General features: G+C 35.4%; 1 protein-coding gene and 1 long non-coding RNA gene across 6 annotated transcripts in view; one reads left to right on the top strand and one right to left on the bottom strand.

Annotated features, from left to right (window-relative positions):
- Positions 1 to 17,768, top strand: part of SLC38A6 (solute carrier family 38 member 6) — a 66,585-nt gene extending 48,817 nt beyond the window's left edge. For 4 of the 5 annotated variants that reach the window (XM_077122453.1, XM_077122456.1, XM_077122457.1 and 1 more), the window contains 10 exons: positions 3,450 to 3,532; positions 4,009 to 4,067; positions 7,571 to 7,636; positions 7,856 to 7,909; positions 10,133 to 10,212; positions 10,556 to 10,656; positions 15,769 to 15,893; positions 17,037 to 17,181; positions 17,287 to 17,381; positions 17,546 to 17,768. In XM_077122453.1, the coding sequence (XP_076978568.1) occupies positions 3,450 to 3,532; positions 4,009 to 4,067; positions 7,571 to 7,636; positions 7,856 to 7,909; positions 10,133 to 10,212; positions 10,556 to 10,656; positions 15,769 to 15,893; positions 17,037 to 17,181; positions 17,287 to 17,381; positions 17,546 to 17,626 (889 nt within the window). In that variant the 3' untranslated portion in view covers positions 17,627 to 17,768. The remainder of the gene's footprint in view (positions 1 to 3,449; positions 3,533 to 4,008; positions 4,068 to 7,570; positions 7,637 to 7,855; positions 7,910 to 10,132; positions 10,213 to 10,555; positions 10,657 to 15,768; positions 15,894 to 17,036; positions 17,182 to 17,286; positions 17,382 to 17,545) is intronic. The other variant, XM_077122454.1, reaches the window with a different exon arrangement.
- On the bottom strand, positions 5,567 to 19,167 carry LOC143651733 (uncharacterized). The gene is made up of 4 exons (XR_013160177.1): positions 19,083 to 19,167; positions 12,107 to 12,206; positions 6,186 to 6,262; positions 5,567 to 5,618 (listed from the first exon to the last, which is right to left on the bottom strand). It is a non-coding gene; the product is annotated as an uncharacterized LOC143651733 (long non-coding RNA).
- Positions 19,168 to 19,490: the final 323 nt, after the last annotated feature.

Below are 19,490 nucleotides of genomic sequence, written 5' to 3'. Positions count from 1 at the left end.
TCATCTTTGAGCATTTTTATCATAAAGAATTAAATCCACAGATAAACAAGTTTCCCAGGAAGTATAAAGCTTTTAACTGTAATTCTTTTGGCTTAAAGAGAATGTATATTTAGATCCCAGTTGGAAAACAGGAGTTCTATTAGAAAATTCCACCCCACCCCACCCCACCCGTCTTAGGAAAATATTTACGTAACACATTCTTATAAAATTTTGATTCATAAAAGAAATTTTATATATGCTTTTTGAGATTTCCTTTTACTGATTTGTATTTCTCAGGCTGAGACTTTATTTTGCAAGCTTATTATTTCTGGTCTTTTGAAAATATCCATCACCAAACACAATTCAGTTCCTATGACATGCACATGAAATTTAACTAACTTTATTAAGTTAGTTAATACAAAAGTGCATTACTGTATTGCATTTATTATTGATGAATGGTAAAGAAAAGCACTGTATTTATAATTGTCTTTTTTAAAGTAAATTAATACCCAAAACCAGAGATGGAGAAATTTTATTTAACAATAAGGTTATTTCTATATTAGGAATTTAAAATTGAGTCCTGTGAAGAGAGTATTAAGTACCATCTTGAAATAAATGAGGCAGTGTCTGAAAAACAGCATAAACTCAGAATGACTTTTCAGGAGTAGAGAGTATTTCCACTGCTACTGTGACTAAGATCAGAATCATTCTCTTGCTGATTTTATATGGACATATAAAATGAAGCTTAAACCAGAAGATTTCTAAGGTCCCTTCCAGCACTGATGTCCCTTATCTCCGTGAGTGTGCGTTACTGCTGGGAAGACGTCACGCTAACTTCAGGACCTCAGTCAGTGCTTTGAGCAGTTATGCCTTCCATGGACATGAGTGACCTGTGGTCTGAAGTGATATGAAGTAACTGTTCGGGATTTCAGAGGTGTTCCTTTATTCTTAGACAAGGAAAGTGTCTTTGTCCTGGGGGTTGGCGTGTCCCTTTTTCCAGCTCTGCCTCCATGACAGCAGGGACAGCAGACCTGACAGATGGGGTTTGCTTATGTGCGCCTTTCGACCCTCTTCCTTCTGCCGCCACAGCTATCTGGGTCTGACAGTCAGTCCCAGAAGGAAAGAAATTTGAGGCATAGAGCCCTGGGCCTTTGCAAGCTTTGGAAATTTAGTTGTTGGGTGTTCCTTAGTGAGGGATATTTTGAAGTTTCCATTTTGATTCTTACTCAGGAGTGACTAGAAGATCAACATGTTGCATACCAATTTTTATTTTTAATGTTTATATTCTCTTAGGACTGCCTGATACCAGGAGTTGAGGGGCATGTACAAGTCATGGAGCACAGCTTCGGGTTTTACTTTCTGACACATACATTTCCTAAAGATGTGAATTAGGTAGAGAAGGGAGAAGTGTGATTATGGTGATATTTCTGCTGCTATTCTTTCTCTTGTTCTATTAAAGGGAAAGAGAAGGTTGTCAACACCCAATAGTAACTATTAAAGATACATTGGAGAGGATTTCTTCCTAAACCAGGGTTTAAAAGACACACAATGGATCAAAACACCTACATCAGAAGCCAGGGGTTGAAACCCAGATAGAGGAAAAAAAAATACCTTTTTAAATTTAACATGATAGCAGGAGTCTTTGGCTACCTGACAGAGAGTGAAAGAGGGTCCAGAATTCTGAGAGCATCTATCAAGTGATTTGAAAATTTACCCCTATAGGTCTTTAACGCACCCGGCTTCCATTCTAGCATGAATTTTACTTTGTTAACTGTTGTACATGTATTTTACTTTGTATTGTTGTACATATACATCAGTGTAAAAATATTACAGGTGTGTGACAAAATTCAGAAAAGGAAACAGAGAAAAATCGGTCTCCATCCTAGTTACTGTTACCATTTTATTTCCTTTCGATTTTTTCCGTCAGCCTTTTTTATACATAGTTAATAATCATACGTTTTTTAGCATTCTTCATTTTATTAGATTGTCTTTTTAAAAAGCTGCATAACATTCCATTAGGTATATGATTATTGACCTAAGTATTTTCTATTGTTGAAAACATTTCCTATATATATGATAATATTGTATTCAACAGCTTCAGGCAGATGGCATTTTCATATTTTAGATTATTTCTTAAAGTAAATTGCCACAGCATGTTTATTGCTCTTACTACATATTATCAAAGTGTTTTCCCAGAAGATTATACTAATTGACAATATCACTAGTACTGTATGAATAGACTAATTATCAATTATGCCACGTCTTTGAGTATTATTTTTTAAATAGATTTTAAAGTTTAATAGTTGAAAATGTCCTCATTATTTATTTCTTTAATTAACACCTGAGATTGTTTTTTTTTCCAATGTGTAATTACTAGTTCTATTTCCTCTTTCATGATTTGCTCTTTGTATGCCAATCTGTTAAGGTCTTGAGGAATTACTTTTAAAAATTTCTACACATGGATTTTATAATGAAAAACTGAAACCGTGTATAAGAAAACAAGAAGAAAATAAAAATTTCTTGTATTGTTACCACATAGAAATATTCACTTTTAGTATTTTGAGTGTATCCTTCTGACTTTTTCCTATTTGCATCCAGTTGTTGATGTTTTTTTTTTTAACCATCAAATATAGCATCACACTTTTAACCTACCCTTTTATCATTCAATATTCTAATGTCTTTATATGAAAATTTTAATATTTTTTCCTGGTAATTTTGCCCATTCCTGAAAATTTTGGAAAATATAGAAAAATACAAAGAATAATAATTAGCTATCATTCTGTCACTCAGGTAATGACTATCAATATGTCATGGTTCCTTTCAATTTTTAATCCATGTTTATTTTTTTCCTCAAAATTGGGATCATGCTACATATATGTATGTATATATATATGTAAATATTGTGTTTATTGAATAGTAATTACATTAGTATATCTGTGAAGTATTATTTTTATGATTGCCCATAATTTAAAACTGTCAATCTTGGATATGTACACTGTTTCCAATATTCATTATTTTAAATGTTTTCAATAAACATCTTTTTATAAAATCTTTGTTCTTATTGCTGATTGTTTCCTTTTTCTAACAATCTTTTATAAGTGTTAAGATATATATATATTTGGAAGCTCTCAATATCTATTTTAAATTACTTTCCAGAAAGATAATCCATACAGTTTATAGTCCCACCCACCTATGTACATCTCACCACTTCTTACAAACATTAACTTATTTTTAATTATTTGCTAAATGTTTGAAAAGTAACATTTCATTGTTTTGATATGTTTCTTAAATGTAAATTCATTAAAAAGAATAATAGTATCTCACAAGAACACATTTTAACAAAACAAAGTAGGCATTTCCTAATGGGTGGTTGTAATGGCTGTAATGTGTGAGTATGTGTGTGTAACCACAAACACTGGAGTCCTGTGCCTCAAATATATATGTACACCTATAGCTGTTTTTTCTAATAGGTCTTGGTATCTTGATGGACAAACACTGCTGATAATCATTTGTGCTGGTATTGTGTTCCCTCTTGCACTTCTTCCCAAAATAGGTAAGTCTTTTTAGAAGAAGACATACTATACTTGTTTTTTAAAAAGAGAGAGAAAGAAAGTAATTTTAAAGAGCTTTTAATTTTACAGAACCACATGTTAGCTGAACGGTGGTGATTTGTGAATACTTTTAAACTTGGCTTTATTTTAGGTTGTTCAGCCTTCAGCTCTGCCTCATTAGCCTATTACTTGATTTGCAGTAGTGTTTTGTCTGCCCCACTAAAATAAAATCTTTACAGTGGAACATTAAAGAGAAGCTTTTCCTTACAGTGTACCATTAGTGGTAAGCCAGTTCCAATTCTGCTCTGCAGAGTTACATAAATGATCTGTGACAGATAGCTGGAATGTTGTTATTCTGAGCCCTAAGCCCCAGATACCAAGCACTGTAATAGGAAACATGCCCAAGATGTATAGCTTTCACTGTATCTTAGGATCACTTTCCTTATAAATTGCTTTTTATTTTACTATTATTTTGCAGGCTTTCTTGGCTACACAAGTAGTTTATCATTTTTCTTTATGGTGTTCTTTGCTCTTGTGGTAAGTTAAATATATAGTACATTGCTTATCTCCTTAATAGAATTGGACTCATTGTGTAAGTGTACTTTTTCTTTTAGCTCTGTTTTGTGTTGGGAAAGGTATCCCATTTTACTTCAGTGTGTTATTAAAAGTACTTTTCTTTCTCAAAATAATTTCCTTCATTGTGTCTATTTTGAAAAGGCTTGGAACAGCATTTCCAATTCAGTATCTCTAGTGGTTCACTAGAAAAAAAAGAGAACACCAAACTCTGTTAAAATTCTAGAGGGAGGTGTGAGATTAGAGCAAAAAATATTTGCTTGGTACAAAATTTTTATTTCGACTAGTGCATTTCCTAATATAACTTATGTGGACAGCTCTCTCTCAGCCAAACGGCAAGCAAACTCACTGCCCCCCCTCTCTACATGGGACATGACTCCCGGGGGTGGGGACCTTCTAGGAGCGTGGGGTGGGGGGTCCTGGGGTGAGCTGGGACTCAGCACCAGGGGATTGAGAAGCCCTTCTCAACCGAGGGGGTAGGAGAGAATGAGACAAGATGGAGTGTCAGCGGCTGGGGGATTCCGGGCAGAGTCAGGAAGTATCCTGGAGGTTATTATACACATTAAATAGATATCGCCATTTTAGTTAAGGCATAGCAGAGAGGCTGGAGGGACCTGCCTGGAAGTGTGGAACTGTGTTCCAGTGGCCATGTTTCTTAAAAATTATTGTATAGTGATGTAGCTTTTGCCACATGACTGTGTGATTGTGAAAACCTTCTTTTATCTACCTTATGGACAGATGAGTAAAACATATGGATTAAAAATAAATCAATAATGGGGGTAATAAATGTTAAAATAAATTTCATAGGTTGAGATGCTGGTGATCGATTGGGGGTAGGGGGTATGTTATGTATGGATTTTTTTCTGTTGTCTATTTCTTTTTCAGAATTGATGCAAATGTTTTAAGAAATGATCATGATGATGAATATGCAACTATGTGATGATATTGTGAATTACTGATTATATATGTAGAACAGAATGATCATATGTTAAGTATGTTTGTGTTTGTTTGTTGTTATTTATTTTTTTAAATTAATAATAAACTCTAGAGGGAGTTGTGCTGAGGTTACACTTTTTTAGGCTTCATGTTGAAGCAGGAAACATAGTAAATATTTTCATCATAATCTGGTTGTCAAGAAACATCCACAGCATTAGAAATGGCCTGCATATGCAAATAAACATGGATATTAAAGAGAATCAGTACAGATAAAATATTGCATTTTTTCTCCCTCACGGATAATTGGCAATCCACGCTTTGCTTAGGTAGGAGTAATTTAGTTTTCATAGCCAATAGTTTCAAAGCAGGTAAAATGTATTAATGTGATATGCCTACTTTAGTTTTCACAGTATTCATTTCTGTCATGGCAGATAATCTTTAATTCAATGCAGATTTATACTGTAGCATTCATATGGAAATAATACCTATTCTGCATGTATTATAATGTTTTACTAACCAGATTTTTACCTTACAGCACAGTTTTGGTCTTCAGGAAGACAGTGAAGGGTACTCTGTATGCTTTTTAAAAAAAATGTTCTTGTTAGATGGCCTGTTTATTTTAGAGTCTCCGAGTGTTAGGTTTTGAAATACTTAGAGGTTAAGTAAAAGACACGTGTATATATTTACCCGGACTTTTTTGAAGGGTGCAAATTTTTTCGTTGACTATTTTTGTCAGTATGTGTTAGTAAATCTATAAAGCATTTATATTACATTTTTAAAAAGCAATCCAAAATCTATTTTTTCTTAAATTATACTCTTCAAATAATGCAAATCAAAACTTCCATTCTGTTCTTCCAGATCCTTATTTTGCATAAAAAATCTTAACATAAATTTTTGTCCCCTCCGAAGTATCTAAAATTAAAAAAAATAAATTTTAGTCTAGCAATGGCATAGAATGACAGTAAGCAAATGAATTTCTCTTTTTTTGGTGAAGTTACCTTTTTTAGGTGCATTTTAGAACACAAATGCATTGCCATTCTTTCTAAAAGTTCCAACCTGACTTTAGATTAATAATCTGAGTAATATTTTAATAAGCCAGTAATGATGATAGAGAATTATTTAAATGGATTTTAGTCAGAAGCTTACCTGCTATTGAGTAGTGTATCAGACATTGTAGAGTTGTGGAAGTTGAACCTGATCACTACCCTTAAGGATTAGTTTATCTGGGAGGATGGATAAGAGTAACATATTAGAAAAAAATAGAGAACAATATAAGCAGTACATAGTTAAGAATTGATTTATGTACTTTAGAATAAGAATCAAAAGTTGAGAGAAGAGAAATCTTTGAGAGCTAGAGTAAAGAAGGGTTTGGAAGGAAATAAAACTTGAGCTGAGCCTTGAAGTTGGGAAGGAGTTGTTACAAAGAGAAGAAGAAAGGGCCTTTTCTGCATGTATTTTTAATACTCAATCGTCTTTTTCTCTGTCTTTCTGACTCCTGGAGTTATATTCTTACTATATTCTGTCTATGTTAGGATTTAATCCTAAAAGTATAAGTTTTCTGTAGATTTGCTTTATCACTGTATAAAATTTTGAATGGATTTGTTGAAACCCCAAACCAGGTAAATATCAGATAAGATTGCAATAGTATTTGCTTATTGGTCTGCAAAGGATAAATACTTTTTATTCTCCCTTGCCCGTTTTTTTGTAGAGTTTCCGTGTGGAGTGAACATTTAGAGAGTAGTGACGTGTCCTGAAACAGAAACAACAATGATAATTGTTGATACAGCCCCAACTACAGGTCCAGGAGCAGGATGGCCACAGTTAGGGGCAAAACCCTGGAACATTTTCATCACTATTTCTGAGAAACAGCATTCCTCTGAATTTCTTTTAATTTTTTTTTTTTTTTACTATTTTTACCAGCTGTGTTTTCCTAGCCATGTATTCTTATACTTAGCCAGCTTCCCTAGTTACAAAAAATAGTAGAAATCTGAAACAGTAAAGAAGGCAGCATTTAGAATCAGAAATCCTTGAGCTCCCCCTTTGCATAAGGTCTCCACTTTTTCTGCCTGTGACCTTTTCCAAAACTGCTATTAATATTTATCTGTTTGCTACTGATGCCATATTCACAAATAGCCATATTCTTGTATCATTGTCACTGAAAACATCATCAGTTCCCACCTGGAGTTGGATTTTGTTTTCTTAATGCCTTAGTGCTATTAGAGTTTTGGAAGTTGACCTGAGAATACTCTCAGTCTTTGGTTGGAGAGATCTCCACTAAGCAGTTATGCAGGCCACCCCCACATACACAGGCTGACTGTATTTTCTTCGGTCTGTTGATTGATGACCCCATTCTAACTAGCTCTGTTTAAATATAAACTGAGGAAAATCATATGAGCAAAGAATCTTCTTTTAGCATCTTATTTGGTATGGTGTTAGGTTTATTTGAAATAAAGATGACCTATTTGAAATCAATCTCTTGTCAAATATTCTGTAAGAAATAATCTGAGCACTTACTCAATTTGTCCTTATAGGTAATAATTAAAAAATGGTCCATCCCTTGTCCTCTGACATTAAATTACATAGCGGAATACTTCCAGGTAATAGCTCATATTTTCTTTTCAATTTCTTCCTTTGATTTTAAGCTTAAAAGAAAATAAAATTTAAGCTAATAATGATTTTTTCCCTGATTAGTAAAAAGCTAATGGTTTTATTACATTTTGGAGCACTGTTTCAAAATATATTCATCATTTTTGTGGCTGTATTCTGACTTTTAATAGCTGTTGGTTTCTCTTTTCCCTCTCAATCCTCTTAAACAGATTTCAAATGTTACAGATGATTGTAAACCAAAGCTCTTTCATTTCTCCAAAGAGGTGTGTAAGTTATTAACAGATACTTTGGGTTGATTTTTTACATTTCAAGTTTTAAGAGATTTGTGTAACGGGGTCTCTTAGGTCTCTGTACCTGTAACTAATTAATTTTCATGAAAGTGCTAAGTATAGGGTTGCCTACCAAAAGAATAATATTATTTAACACAGGGTGGCCCATTATGAAACAGCCACCTTTTTTTTTTTTTCTTTTTTTTTCTGGCATGCCTTTTAATGGAGCTTGTTTTAAATGGGCCACTGCCTAAAAGAACAGATTTACTGAATGTCTGGTCTGGCCAATAAGGTCCTCTGTGGATATAGACTTCCTGTTGCCCTCTGGACCTGTAAAGCTAAATAGTCAATTATATATTTAAAAAAAAAAATCCACCCCAATGAGTAGAGCCTTGCTCTGTAGCTAAACAGCCTCTTCATTGGGCCAAAAATGTTTGAGCACTGCTGATATGGCCTCTGGTTAATATTCCAAAGTTGAAATTTGTGTTGCCTGGAGTGGAGACCAGAAGATCAAATCCCCTTGCTTCTCAAAGAGCAGTAGGATAGCTTACTTCTTGGCTCACAACTGCAAATCCCTGCAAGAACCCTGAGTATTAGCAGAGGAGACAAGAGCTAGAGCCTGGATGGTCTCTACCTTACCATTCTAAAAGAGCTCACAGTCTTCCCTGTTCCTGCAGGTTTTTCATCTACATGTTTTGATTCTGCTGGAAAGTTACTTTGTAGGTCCCAGATCCTAGAATCTGCTCCACACGTGTACAACTGTTCTGGTTTCCTAGCTGCCGGAATGCAATATACCAGAAACAGAATGGCTTTTAAAAAGGGGAATTTGATAGGTTGGTAGTTTACAGTTCTAAGGCCAAAAGAATGTCCCAATTAAACAAGTCTATAGAAATGTCCAACCTAAGGCATCCAGGGAAGATACCTTGGTTCAAGAAGGCCGATGGAGTTCAGGGTTTCTCTCTCAAATGAGAAGGCACATGGCGAACACAGTTTCTCTCTCATCTGGAAAGGCACATGGGGAACACAGTCAGCGTTCCTCTCTCTCTAAATGTAAAATGTTAGCGTGATTACTCCCCCGTGCAGCCTTTTCTTTTTATCTCCGTTTTTTTTTTTAATGGGAAATATCTCTCCAGTCCCACAAAGGAGGTTGTCATGTCTTTTACCTGGGAAAGACCTCCATATGTGCCTTAAAGGCCTAGGTACAGTCATTGACAAGTCGGGAAGTTGAGTAATGTATGAAGCAGAATTTGTGAATCCAACTCTCATTCTCCTAGTCCAGCGTCAGGAAACACTACAACGTCCTTCCTCCCAGACCCCTGAGATATTTAGGAGTCTAGGTGTTATGTTCCAAGATAGGACTTCAATCACTGGAACTTCTTTTGCTTAAGAACCTAGAGTTAGTTCAGAAAAAAATATTTTGGAGCAGAAAAAAATAAATTACCACCACCTATTTCACAGGGACAGAATTTCATTTAGATGGTAACATTTATTTTTTATTATTTTGTAGCTTCCTCTGGCTTTATTAAGTACTCTAATTTAAAAATAATAACACTGTTTATGCTGGTATAATCCAGTGGATCTCTACAAATTTATAGGTCTAGAATAGATGCTGTTCATTCCCACTGAAAGTGATCCTAGTCAAAGATGCTTGCGAATACTAGCATGCAATTAATATTTTCAGTAGTCCCTCTAGATTGAGTACTAAATGCAGGTTTGGAAGCTTTAGTTATTATTATTTCTTAGAGTAGTAAGATGAATTTAAGTTGCATGCGTTAGAAAGACTGGGAATTACAATAAGGGCATTTCTAAAATGTTATTTTTTTCTCATACCTAAACTATTTTTATCCTCTTAAATAATGTAGAAGAAGCACGGATGTAGATAATCTAAAACTGTGGTATTTGGAGTAGGGATAGGCATTCAACTTAATTTCGTATTAAAATCCACGTTGTTAGTAGAAGTACCATGCCTTGGGAAGGTAGCCAAGAAATATTGGGGCTAGAAAAGGCAAGCCACTACTGAGTAAAACATTTGCTGCTGGCCATAAATGTGCCTCTCGTAATTAAAAAAAAAAATCTTATTTTATAGAACCATGATTCAGGAAAGATGAAATAAATTTAACCAAATTGATTTTTTTTAAAGAACTGAGTTTGTTGTCAAATGAAGTAATGGTTTCAACCGAGTAGCATTTAATAACTTGATCTTTTTTATTTTTTCAGAGTGCTTTTGCCATACCAACCATGGCTTTTTCATTTCTTTGCCACACCTCAATATTGCCCATATACTGTGAACTTCAAAGGTACCATAGAATTCTGGAATATTTTAAATGTATTAAATATGTCTTTTCCTCTGGGGCATTTAGATTGAGTGGCATTCTCCTTTATGAATCTTTTCCTCTCATCACTGGATTTCAAATGTTAGTTTAAAGATAAACGAAAAGCAAGAGGTAGTTCTAAGTTGAGGATGCCACCTTGGTGCTTTCTCTTTGCATGGTAATTTCCAGTAAGGAATTCTAGGGGAGAGTTACTGATGAACTGGGTCTTCAGTAATTGAGAAGTCCTCTTGATTAGCTTGGGAGATATTTGTTTCTTACTGTATAATTCAGATAACTGATTTTATTTTTGCCATTTTTGCCTTTTAAGTCCTTCAAGGAAGAGAATGCAGAATGTAACCAATACAGCAATTGCTTTAAGTTTTCTCATTTATTTTATATCTGCACTCTTTGGGTACCTCACTTTTTATGGTAAGTATGTTCTTTAATTATAGATGACATAACCTTGGATAAATTGTTACGTAGATGCTCTCACACCTGAGTATGAACTTTATTTCTGCCTTTCATTAGTAAATTTATTTATTCAGGTTGCCAGTTTACAATGCAGTGTTTCTAGAGGCCTTAAAGAAGTGATTCACTTTCTCTTATAAAGGTGGATCAAGTTCAAGATTAATAATTCATGTGAAAATTTTCTTAAACATTTAAATAAAACTTCAGGCTCAGAGACACTGGTGTCATTCTGTAAGAAAAAAGTATGCAATCATGATTTTAAGTTGTTAGAATTGTATAAACTAGGCCTATTTTGGCAGTGTGGGGGGTGAAGAAAGTTGATCATCATAATTGCAGAGAAACAAGTTGAAAAAGGACAGAATTTTGCAGTGGACCTAGAGTCAGGCACTTAAATGCGACCCCTGCCTTCCGACTTCATTATCACAGGGCTCAGCAGACATGCATTCTTCCATGCGCCATGACCTTTCTCAATTTTTAAAAATGATTCTTTTGAATCCATAAAGCATAGGTAAAATTCTCTTTTATTTACCTTTGAAAAAAGTGCGTAATATGTTTTTTCTTATGAAAATCTCAAAAACAAGTGAAACTTTGAAGTCTAGAATAAGAAAAAAAATTGTAAGCTTTCTTGTTTAATTTGCAAACAAGTACATTGCAAAAATTATACTCAATTTGTCAACTTCTCAAATGTACTTTTCGGTTTATGAAAGCTTTTATAATGGCTCTTTAAGTAAATGGTACTATTTAACTGTTACTACTTTGGTGAAATTTAGCTGTTATGGCTGATTTCATGGTTGACGGTCATATGCACATGTTTCAGGTTTTGGACATCAATAATGACCTATAATGGTGCTTTACTTATCTCTCAGCTTTTTTCCAAATCTGACAAAATTTTTAACAACCTTTGCTTACACAGCTACCTTTCCTTAGCCCACTGGAAAGAGTTAAGGTTTTGAAATTCAACAAATCTGATTCAAATGACTCCTATTCTTAACTAGCTATGTGACCTGAAGGGAATACTTCACCTTGCAGTATCTTTATCTCTAATCTGTAATGTGGAGATAACTGCACGGAGTTGTGTTGAGGAGTTAATTAGTAAAATGTGTTGATGAGTAAAATGCCTGTTATAGTATCTGGCGCATAGTGGTCACAAATGAGAGCTATTGCTGGTGGTGTTTTATTAATATCATTATTATTGTAATTGTTTCACAATTCCAGGTGCTCTGTTTTTCATCATTGTACTTCTCTTCTTACTATTGAATAAAATATAATTCAAATATAAGTATTATCTTGGAGTTTTCAGTGTGTGTACAAGTTATAATTGTTCTCTATGGTCCTTTTCTTGCTGTCACTACATAATTTCAAGAGTGACAGGGTCATCCATTATTCTAAATCTGCGCTTGTAGTTGCGTACCGAAGCCAAGAGTCCCTGGTAGGATGAGAATGGTAGAGTTCAGAGTGTCCCATCAGGAGCAGCATCATTGTCAGTGTGAACACAGTGCCCTTCTGGATGCCTACAAGGCAAGACAGATTGTTGAGCTTTTTGATCATTGCTAATAAAATTAAATTAATGAAATATATATTTTTCTGTTTTGGGCTGTTGGATTTGTTGGTTTTTATAAAGACTTGAGCTCAATAAGACTTTTCTATAGCAAATAGATATAGATAGTATAGAATATAAAATAGATGAGAAACTAACAGTCTCTGTAGGGATTCCACAAAGACTTAATATAGCAGAATAGCTGTATTTTTTTTTAAGTTAGAATTGTCACCTGGCACAAATACTACTATGTTTAAGTATCTTCAAACTGGAGAAAAAGTCCAAATAAACCTGATCTTCCATCTTCCCTCCCTCCAAATGCCTCACCAGTCTCATGAGAGGTAGTTATATGACTCACCATTAGATGCTTGCATATTCAGATTGAAAGGGAAGGGAAGGAGGATGGATGCTAATACATTTGTTGCATTTATGAGCTTAAGTGCCAGGTATTTTACATTTATTCACTGCCTAATTTGCAATAACCCTGCAAAGTGGTGTAGATTCACATTGGTTGAAAATTTGGCCAGATATCTACAGCTACTGAATGATGAAATTGGCATTTGAATCCAGTTTTGTTTTTAAAACCAGTGTCTTTATTACTGTACTGCCTCCTCAGTAATAGTACTATAAAGCCCAGATTTCCTCATTCCAAGTTTCTGTTAAAGCAAACTTTTGGGGAAACCGGGCTCACATAAGCTCCAGGCATATCTGTATAATTATATCTGTTTTTCTTTATCTATCTATCTATCTGTCTGTCTGTCTATCTATCTGTCTGTCTATCTATCTGTCTATCTGTCATTGTTCTCAGAGATCCCACAGGCTAAAAAATTTTAATGAATTTAAATAAAATGTTTCCTAGTCAACTTTTCCCTGCTTGTCAAGTTAACTGTTATGTTGTCTCTGAGTTAATTCCTTCTCTCCCAATGCAAATTATTAAAAGTTTCCAATTTTCATGTATTAGAGAAATATAAAACTAAAAACTCACATTGTAGTTAGATAGATAAGAGAGAGAGTGAGAGAGAGAAGTAATTCTTTCTTTAATGGCAGAAGACTCAGATGTTGATTTACTGTTCACAATGAATATTTCTGGGGTTGTTAATCATCACCAGGAAAAATCTTTTATGGTATCTTTCTGTCAGTATAAACAATCGCTGTTAGTCTTCTGGAAAGAAACTGCTAATTTAGCCCAAGGTCCTATCAGAAGGATTGGTCACAAATTAAGGCCTTCTACCCATTTGCTAGCAGCTGAGAGGTAAAGTGACCTGTCAGAATTAGTGGCAGGTTTCTTGATTCCAGTGTTCTTTCTGCTACTTTGTGATGATCTTGATAAAGTTCATACTCTTTTTGACAATATATGTTAAACAGGACAACCTCCTGACTTCATTTGGCAAATGTAACTTTCAGAGGTCTCCACCAGGTCCTTATAAATTTATAGAGATTTGTCTGAATCCAGAGAAGTGAGTTTTACTATATTCTTTACATATGTTAAGGCTCAGTTAAGAGCACAGAATTGACTGACTCAGAAGAAAGGTTTGCATAGCAGAAAGGGGACATATGACAGATATTTTGAATTTGTAGTAAATAAATCTAGTTTCTCTGCCTTCTGGAGCTGCTTGGGAGCCTTTTATCCAGTACTCCCAAGGCCTAATTTATATCCAGATTTTGTCAGATTAAAGGAACCTATACTATGTACCTAGATTAATAATATTGGCTCTCAGCACAGACCTTGCAGTATTCTGTGGTAGGTAAAGGGAAAGTGCTCCTCTGGTAGGCCAGGCCAAAGTCTGAGAGTTGCGTAATAGCTAGACCAGCTTAAAATCTATGAGATTGTTAAGCAAGAAGTGTTAATAGCTCATTTTTATGATTCAGAAAATGGAAATAAAAGTTTGCCTTATTTCTCTAAAGACTCACAAGTATCTCACAGATTTAGAAATAGGATCCAGATTTCCTGGCTCTTCCTAATCTCCTACTTCGTCTATTAGTCCCACACTGTGTAAAGTATGTCTTTGATATTTCAGAAGATTAGTTTCTTTCCTATTTCCATCGTTATGGGTCTAGTTCAGATTCTCAGCACCTCTCTCTGATTACGGCAGTAGCCTATGGTCTTTTTCCTTCCAGTCTGTCCTTCTGCTTAGTTCAGATCACAATACACTATTGTCCAAATATCGCATCTCTGTGGCTTGCTAGATTCAATCCAAAACCTAAGTAGAAGTCCATTGCTGGGTCTCAAATGCTGTTCTGTATTTCTAGACTTATCACCCTTGAATCTACAGGGCACTGTATTTCAGCCGCTTTAGTACTATTGGGCTACTCATTTTCTCAGATGCACAGTCCCTTTACTACTTCAGGGCTTCTGCTTCTGCTGGCTCTTTCTCCTAAAGAATTCCTCCCCCCCACATCGTTGAATGTCAGCACACGTGCATTCACTTATTTAAAACTTTCAGTAACCATATAACTCAATATATTATTGACTCCACTTTACAGATGTAGGAACTGAGTGATTCAGAGACATTAAGTTGTTAGTAAGTTAAGGGGTTTGAATATTGTTCTGTGTGGGACCAGCACAGCTCTTGCTTTAGACGTGTCTTCTGCTACTGACATATGTGTATGTGTGTATATACTTTCCATTATATGTGTTTATATTTATCTTTTTTTTTTTAAGTTTTATTCATTCATCATACAGTCCATCCGAGGTATACAATCAGTGGCTCTCGGTACATTTCCCTTGTCTCTCCTGTAAGGCACTGACGTGCAGCGCTCTTGAGCACCTCACTCTTCATTTCCTTGTTTGATTGGGGTGGGCGGGGCAGTGTGAGAAAGGAAGGGCCCTGCATGAAGTGATCAGGACAAAGCGTGATCAGACGCACATATCATATCCTGTTGCTATTGTGCTGACTTAACGGAGCCATTTTCCTAAAACTATTATCTTTTTTATAAAAGATGGACCCACAGATGAAATGGTGATGAAATAGGTAACATGCACAAAACTCCAGGATATTCTCGAAAACATGATAATGTGAAAAAGTTATGGATTTGGGCACCAAAAAAAAAAAAAAAATGTTTTTACAGCTCTGCCGCTTCATATTGTATGATCTTGTACAAGTCATTTACTATTTTTGAGCCTGCTTACCTCTCATTTGTTGTTAGCGAGACCAAATTTAATAATACCTGTGAAATCATTTTTAAAACAAACAACATAAATGTCCAGCGGTTGTTCATGAATGTTCAGATGTACAAACCTTCAGATTATGGAAACGTTCTAAAGATATATTTTCATATAGATAATCATTGTCATAATTTAGACATAATTCTATTTTCAAATTTCATTAAAAAAGAAATAAAGGACGGTTGTCAAGAACATATTTACCTAGTGTCTCTGTGTTTCATAGCATAAGAAAAAGGCCAGAGATGGACTTGATGCTACTAAGAATCCAGAATATGTTGGGAGGCATTTGTGCAAAGGAAAATAATTTTGCTATTATTGACATCTTAACAGATTATCACGTGATCCTTATTAGTTTTTTTTTTATTTGCAGACAAAGTAGAGTCAGAATTACTACAAGGTTATAGTAAATACTTGCCGCATGATGCTATTGTCGTGACTGTGAAGTTATGCATACTCTTTTCTGTGCTTTTGACAGTGCCTCTAATCCATTTCCCTGTAAGTACTCTTAAAGGTTTTCTTACTTAGTGTAATGGTTCCCTAATATGGCAACACTAATTCTTTGCAGACTAGAACGTTTGAATCACATCTAGTCTTGTATATCTTATTCATTTGTTAAGTAATTGATCAAAGACCTCATACTTGTATATGACCCCATGAAAGCACAAAAATAACAGTGAACCACTAAGCTAATTTGTGCCTTTTAAGATTTAGTTTAGGTTTACACTTTACCACAGCATTGTTTCCAATTTAGACTCTAGTACTTCTAATGTTTTGGGTTGTTTTTCTTTCCCCTTAAATTCTGTATTCTGTTTTCAAAAGAATGTGCATGAAGAGGAAAACGTCAAGTCAGCAAACATAAGTGCCTTTTGGTTTATTGTACATTTATTTTCGCACATTCTAGTTTAATCTTCGTCAAAATATTATATTTTCTGTAGAATTATAATTTAAGAAACAAAATAGATTTTCTTCTGCATTTAGTTGCTATAAGACTCTTAAGAATTCCTGAGAAGATGAAAGCTTTAGGTGTAAATACTTATGGATCTTTTGAATCTCTGAAGCAGTGAGTTGTTTGTTGTTTTATTAAAAACTGAACCTTCAAGGTTCCTTTTCTCCTCCCTGTGCGGACTGTGGTGCCAGGACCACAGCGGGTGCTGGGTAAATGTGTGGGGTGTGACACCTGCTGCCCCCCGTGCCCGTGAGAAGTGTCATGAACTAGATTTCATATTTACATGCCGTGAAGCAGATAATGTTAAAAAGCGGTAAATGGTGCTCCTGTCCATGGCATGATTTCTGTTTTTAAACCCTTTGTTCTATCTGTAGAATTTAATGGAAATGATTCTTGGAGAGTTCATCACACAATATTATTGTTGCTAATTAAAAAAACTGTGCAACCTAAAGAAAAAGTATGTGAAAATTAAAGCAAGATAATTTTAATGAAGCTCACACAGAAAGGTATATTTCATAATTTATGTGTATGAATACTTTATGATAATAGTTTATGCTATTTTTTTAGGGTCTAAATGGTTTAGGGGGCAAGACTATCATGATTACTGTTATATCATTTGGGTTTCTCTAAGCAAAGATTTTGGCTTTCACACATCCTCATTGCTTAAATTACTTTTCTTTTCTATTATGCAGGCAAGGAAGGCTTTAATGATGGTGTTTTTCTCCAATTTTCCGTTCTCATGGATTCGCCATTCTTTGATTACTCTAGCACTCAATGTTATCATTGTTTTACTTGCATTATATGTTCCTGACATTAGAAATGTATTTGGTGTAGTTGGTAAGTTTTCTATTTAAAAAAAAATCCATATAACAAAGTGGATAAAATTCTCACCCAGCCTTATATATAAATTTCTTCCTTTTTTTCCCTCTCTCCCACTCAAAGGTGCCAGTACATCAACATGTTTGATTTTTATATTCCCAGGAATACTTCATCTTAAACTTAGCAGAGAGGATTTTCTCTCATGGAAAAAGCTTGGGGTAGGTTGGTTTTTGTTTTTAAGAATTCTATTTTAAGAATAATTTTTCATTTATATTATCTTATCTATGTCAAGAAAGATATATTTTGAAATATAAAATATGTTATTGAGGAGGGTTAAAAAATTTTAAACGTACTCAATTTTTCTTTTTCCTTACTTCCACAGGCTTGTATTTTGCTCATCTTTGGAATTTTGGTTGGGAATTTTAGCTTGACACTCATCATTTTTGATTGGGTTAATAAATGAAAGAAATATTTTCTCACTTCTTGTGAAGAATAATTTACCTCCATGTGCAAGAAGGGCTAATTCTGGAAGGTGACTAGGATGAATCCTCTTTAAATGAATTAACATTTTAATAAAAATTGTTAAAAAAAAAAAAAAAACAGAACAAAGCAGCAGGGACTAGGAAAAAGGAAGTATAGCAGTTTTAAGCAAAGCAAAAAACAACCTCAAAATGTTGTTGAATATATGTAGTCAATTTTTGTTCGTTCATTTGTTTGGGATTTTATTGTTTTTATAGTGGTGTTTTTTTTTTTTTTTTAAGAAGTCAATGTATGAGGTTTATAAACAAAATTGAATCCTCGCTTGTGAGTTAATGTTGTCAACATCAATTACTGATAATAAAATTGTGAGAGTATTCCTCTTGGTGTTTTGTTTTGCCTCCAAGTCCTGTCTAAGAGAATTTTGTGATTTTCCTTTGTTGTTCATTATGAGTTAGAACTGTGACTATCACTGTGGATTTGAAAGTTCCCTGAGCTTTCTTCCCAGTTAGTCACTAAAACATGACTTTCTACTTGGCAAATGAACACAAATGTTGATACATTATTTCATGTTTATTTGGGGATTGTAAGTCATTCTAGTCTTCCAATCAAAATGGCTTATTTCTGGTTGGAAACCAAAAGGTGGTATCTTCTTCCTTTTGAGTATTCTATGTAAAGGGTACCTTGTTAGCAGCCTACCAAAGCCAGGATATATCAGTAAAAATGTTAATCGTATCTGGTGCACATGTAAAGTAGGAAATTGCATGCAAAGTGCCTGTTTGCTATATGGAAATACACACTTTTGCAGGTGCTCCCTTGCTTTCCCTTTAGAAAACCTGGGCTGAAAAATTGACACCGATTTAAGGTATTTCTTTGGCAACTTGAGAGCAGCATTCTGTAGTGGAAAAAGTTCAAGCTTTTGGGTGATGGAGAAGTCATAAGATCTTGCCAACATGGCTGCCATGGCTGATGCAATCAAACTGAAAAACTGAACCTTACCATACAGCTCCCTACTGATCCCTCTTGGATGATCGGCTGAACATGGGGCTTCAGATATTATTTGAATGGGGTCGACCCAGGGGGTCTTATCGTAATAAAAAAGGAAGCAATGCAGCAGACATCTGCCATTGGACCCAACAGTACTCGTACCCCCGCTTCAGGCTGTTCCTTCTCCCAATCCCCCTCCCATCTCAACACTATCGCCCTCAAACAAAACAGGCTCTTCCTTTGCCCCCCCTTCCCTCTACCCCACTCTGGCCGGTGCTCCAAGCAGCCTTCCTTTCATTAAACTCCTCCTTTCCTAACCTTACTCGCAGTTGTTGGCTGTGCGTCACCGCCCAGCCCCCTTATTATGATGCCATAGCTGTTAATGCGTCCTTTACTACTTCCGATGAGGACAATCCCTCCCAATGTCCTTGGACTAACAAAAAAATCGGTCTCACCAGGCAATCTGTTCTTCACTCTGGGCGTTGCATTGGCAACGTCTCCGCCTCCCTGAATACGGTCTGTGCTCACTCGTCCTCTCCGTCACAGGGTAAATACTTTATTCCCCCAGGAGGGGCGAAATGGCTGCGCTCTTCCACAGGGCGTACCCCGTGCGTAGCGGAAAAGGCCCTCACGGAGACGGGAGGACTGTATGTCTTAGTGACTGTGCTGCCCCATGTCCTCTTCCATAAAGAAGAGGACCTTTATCAATACTGGGACACGCAGCTTCCAGCCACGCTAAGAGAAAAAAGGGAACTCGTCACGCTGTTCTCGCCTCTCTCTTCGGCGTGGCTGGCCTAGGCGCCGGCATTGCCTCCGTCACCCTCCAACAACAGGGCCTCTCCAGCTTAAGAGCTGCGGTGGAC

The sequence above is a fragment of the Tamandua tetradactyla genome, chromosome 12 (genome assembly GCF_023851605.1).
Source record: "Tamandua tetradactyla isolate mTamTet1 chromosome 12, mTamTet1.pri, whole genome shotgun sequence".
In the NCBI taxonomy this organism is placed as follows: domain Eukaryota; kingdom Metazoa; phylum Chordata; class Mammalia; order Pilosa; family Myrmecophagidae; genus Tamandua; species Tamandua tetradactyla.
Note: the sequence above shows the minus strand (reverse complement) of the source record. Positions and strands in the feature narration are given on the sequence as shown.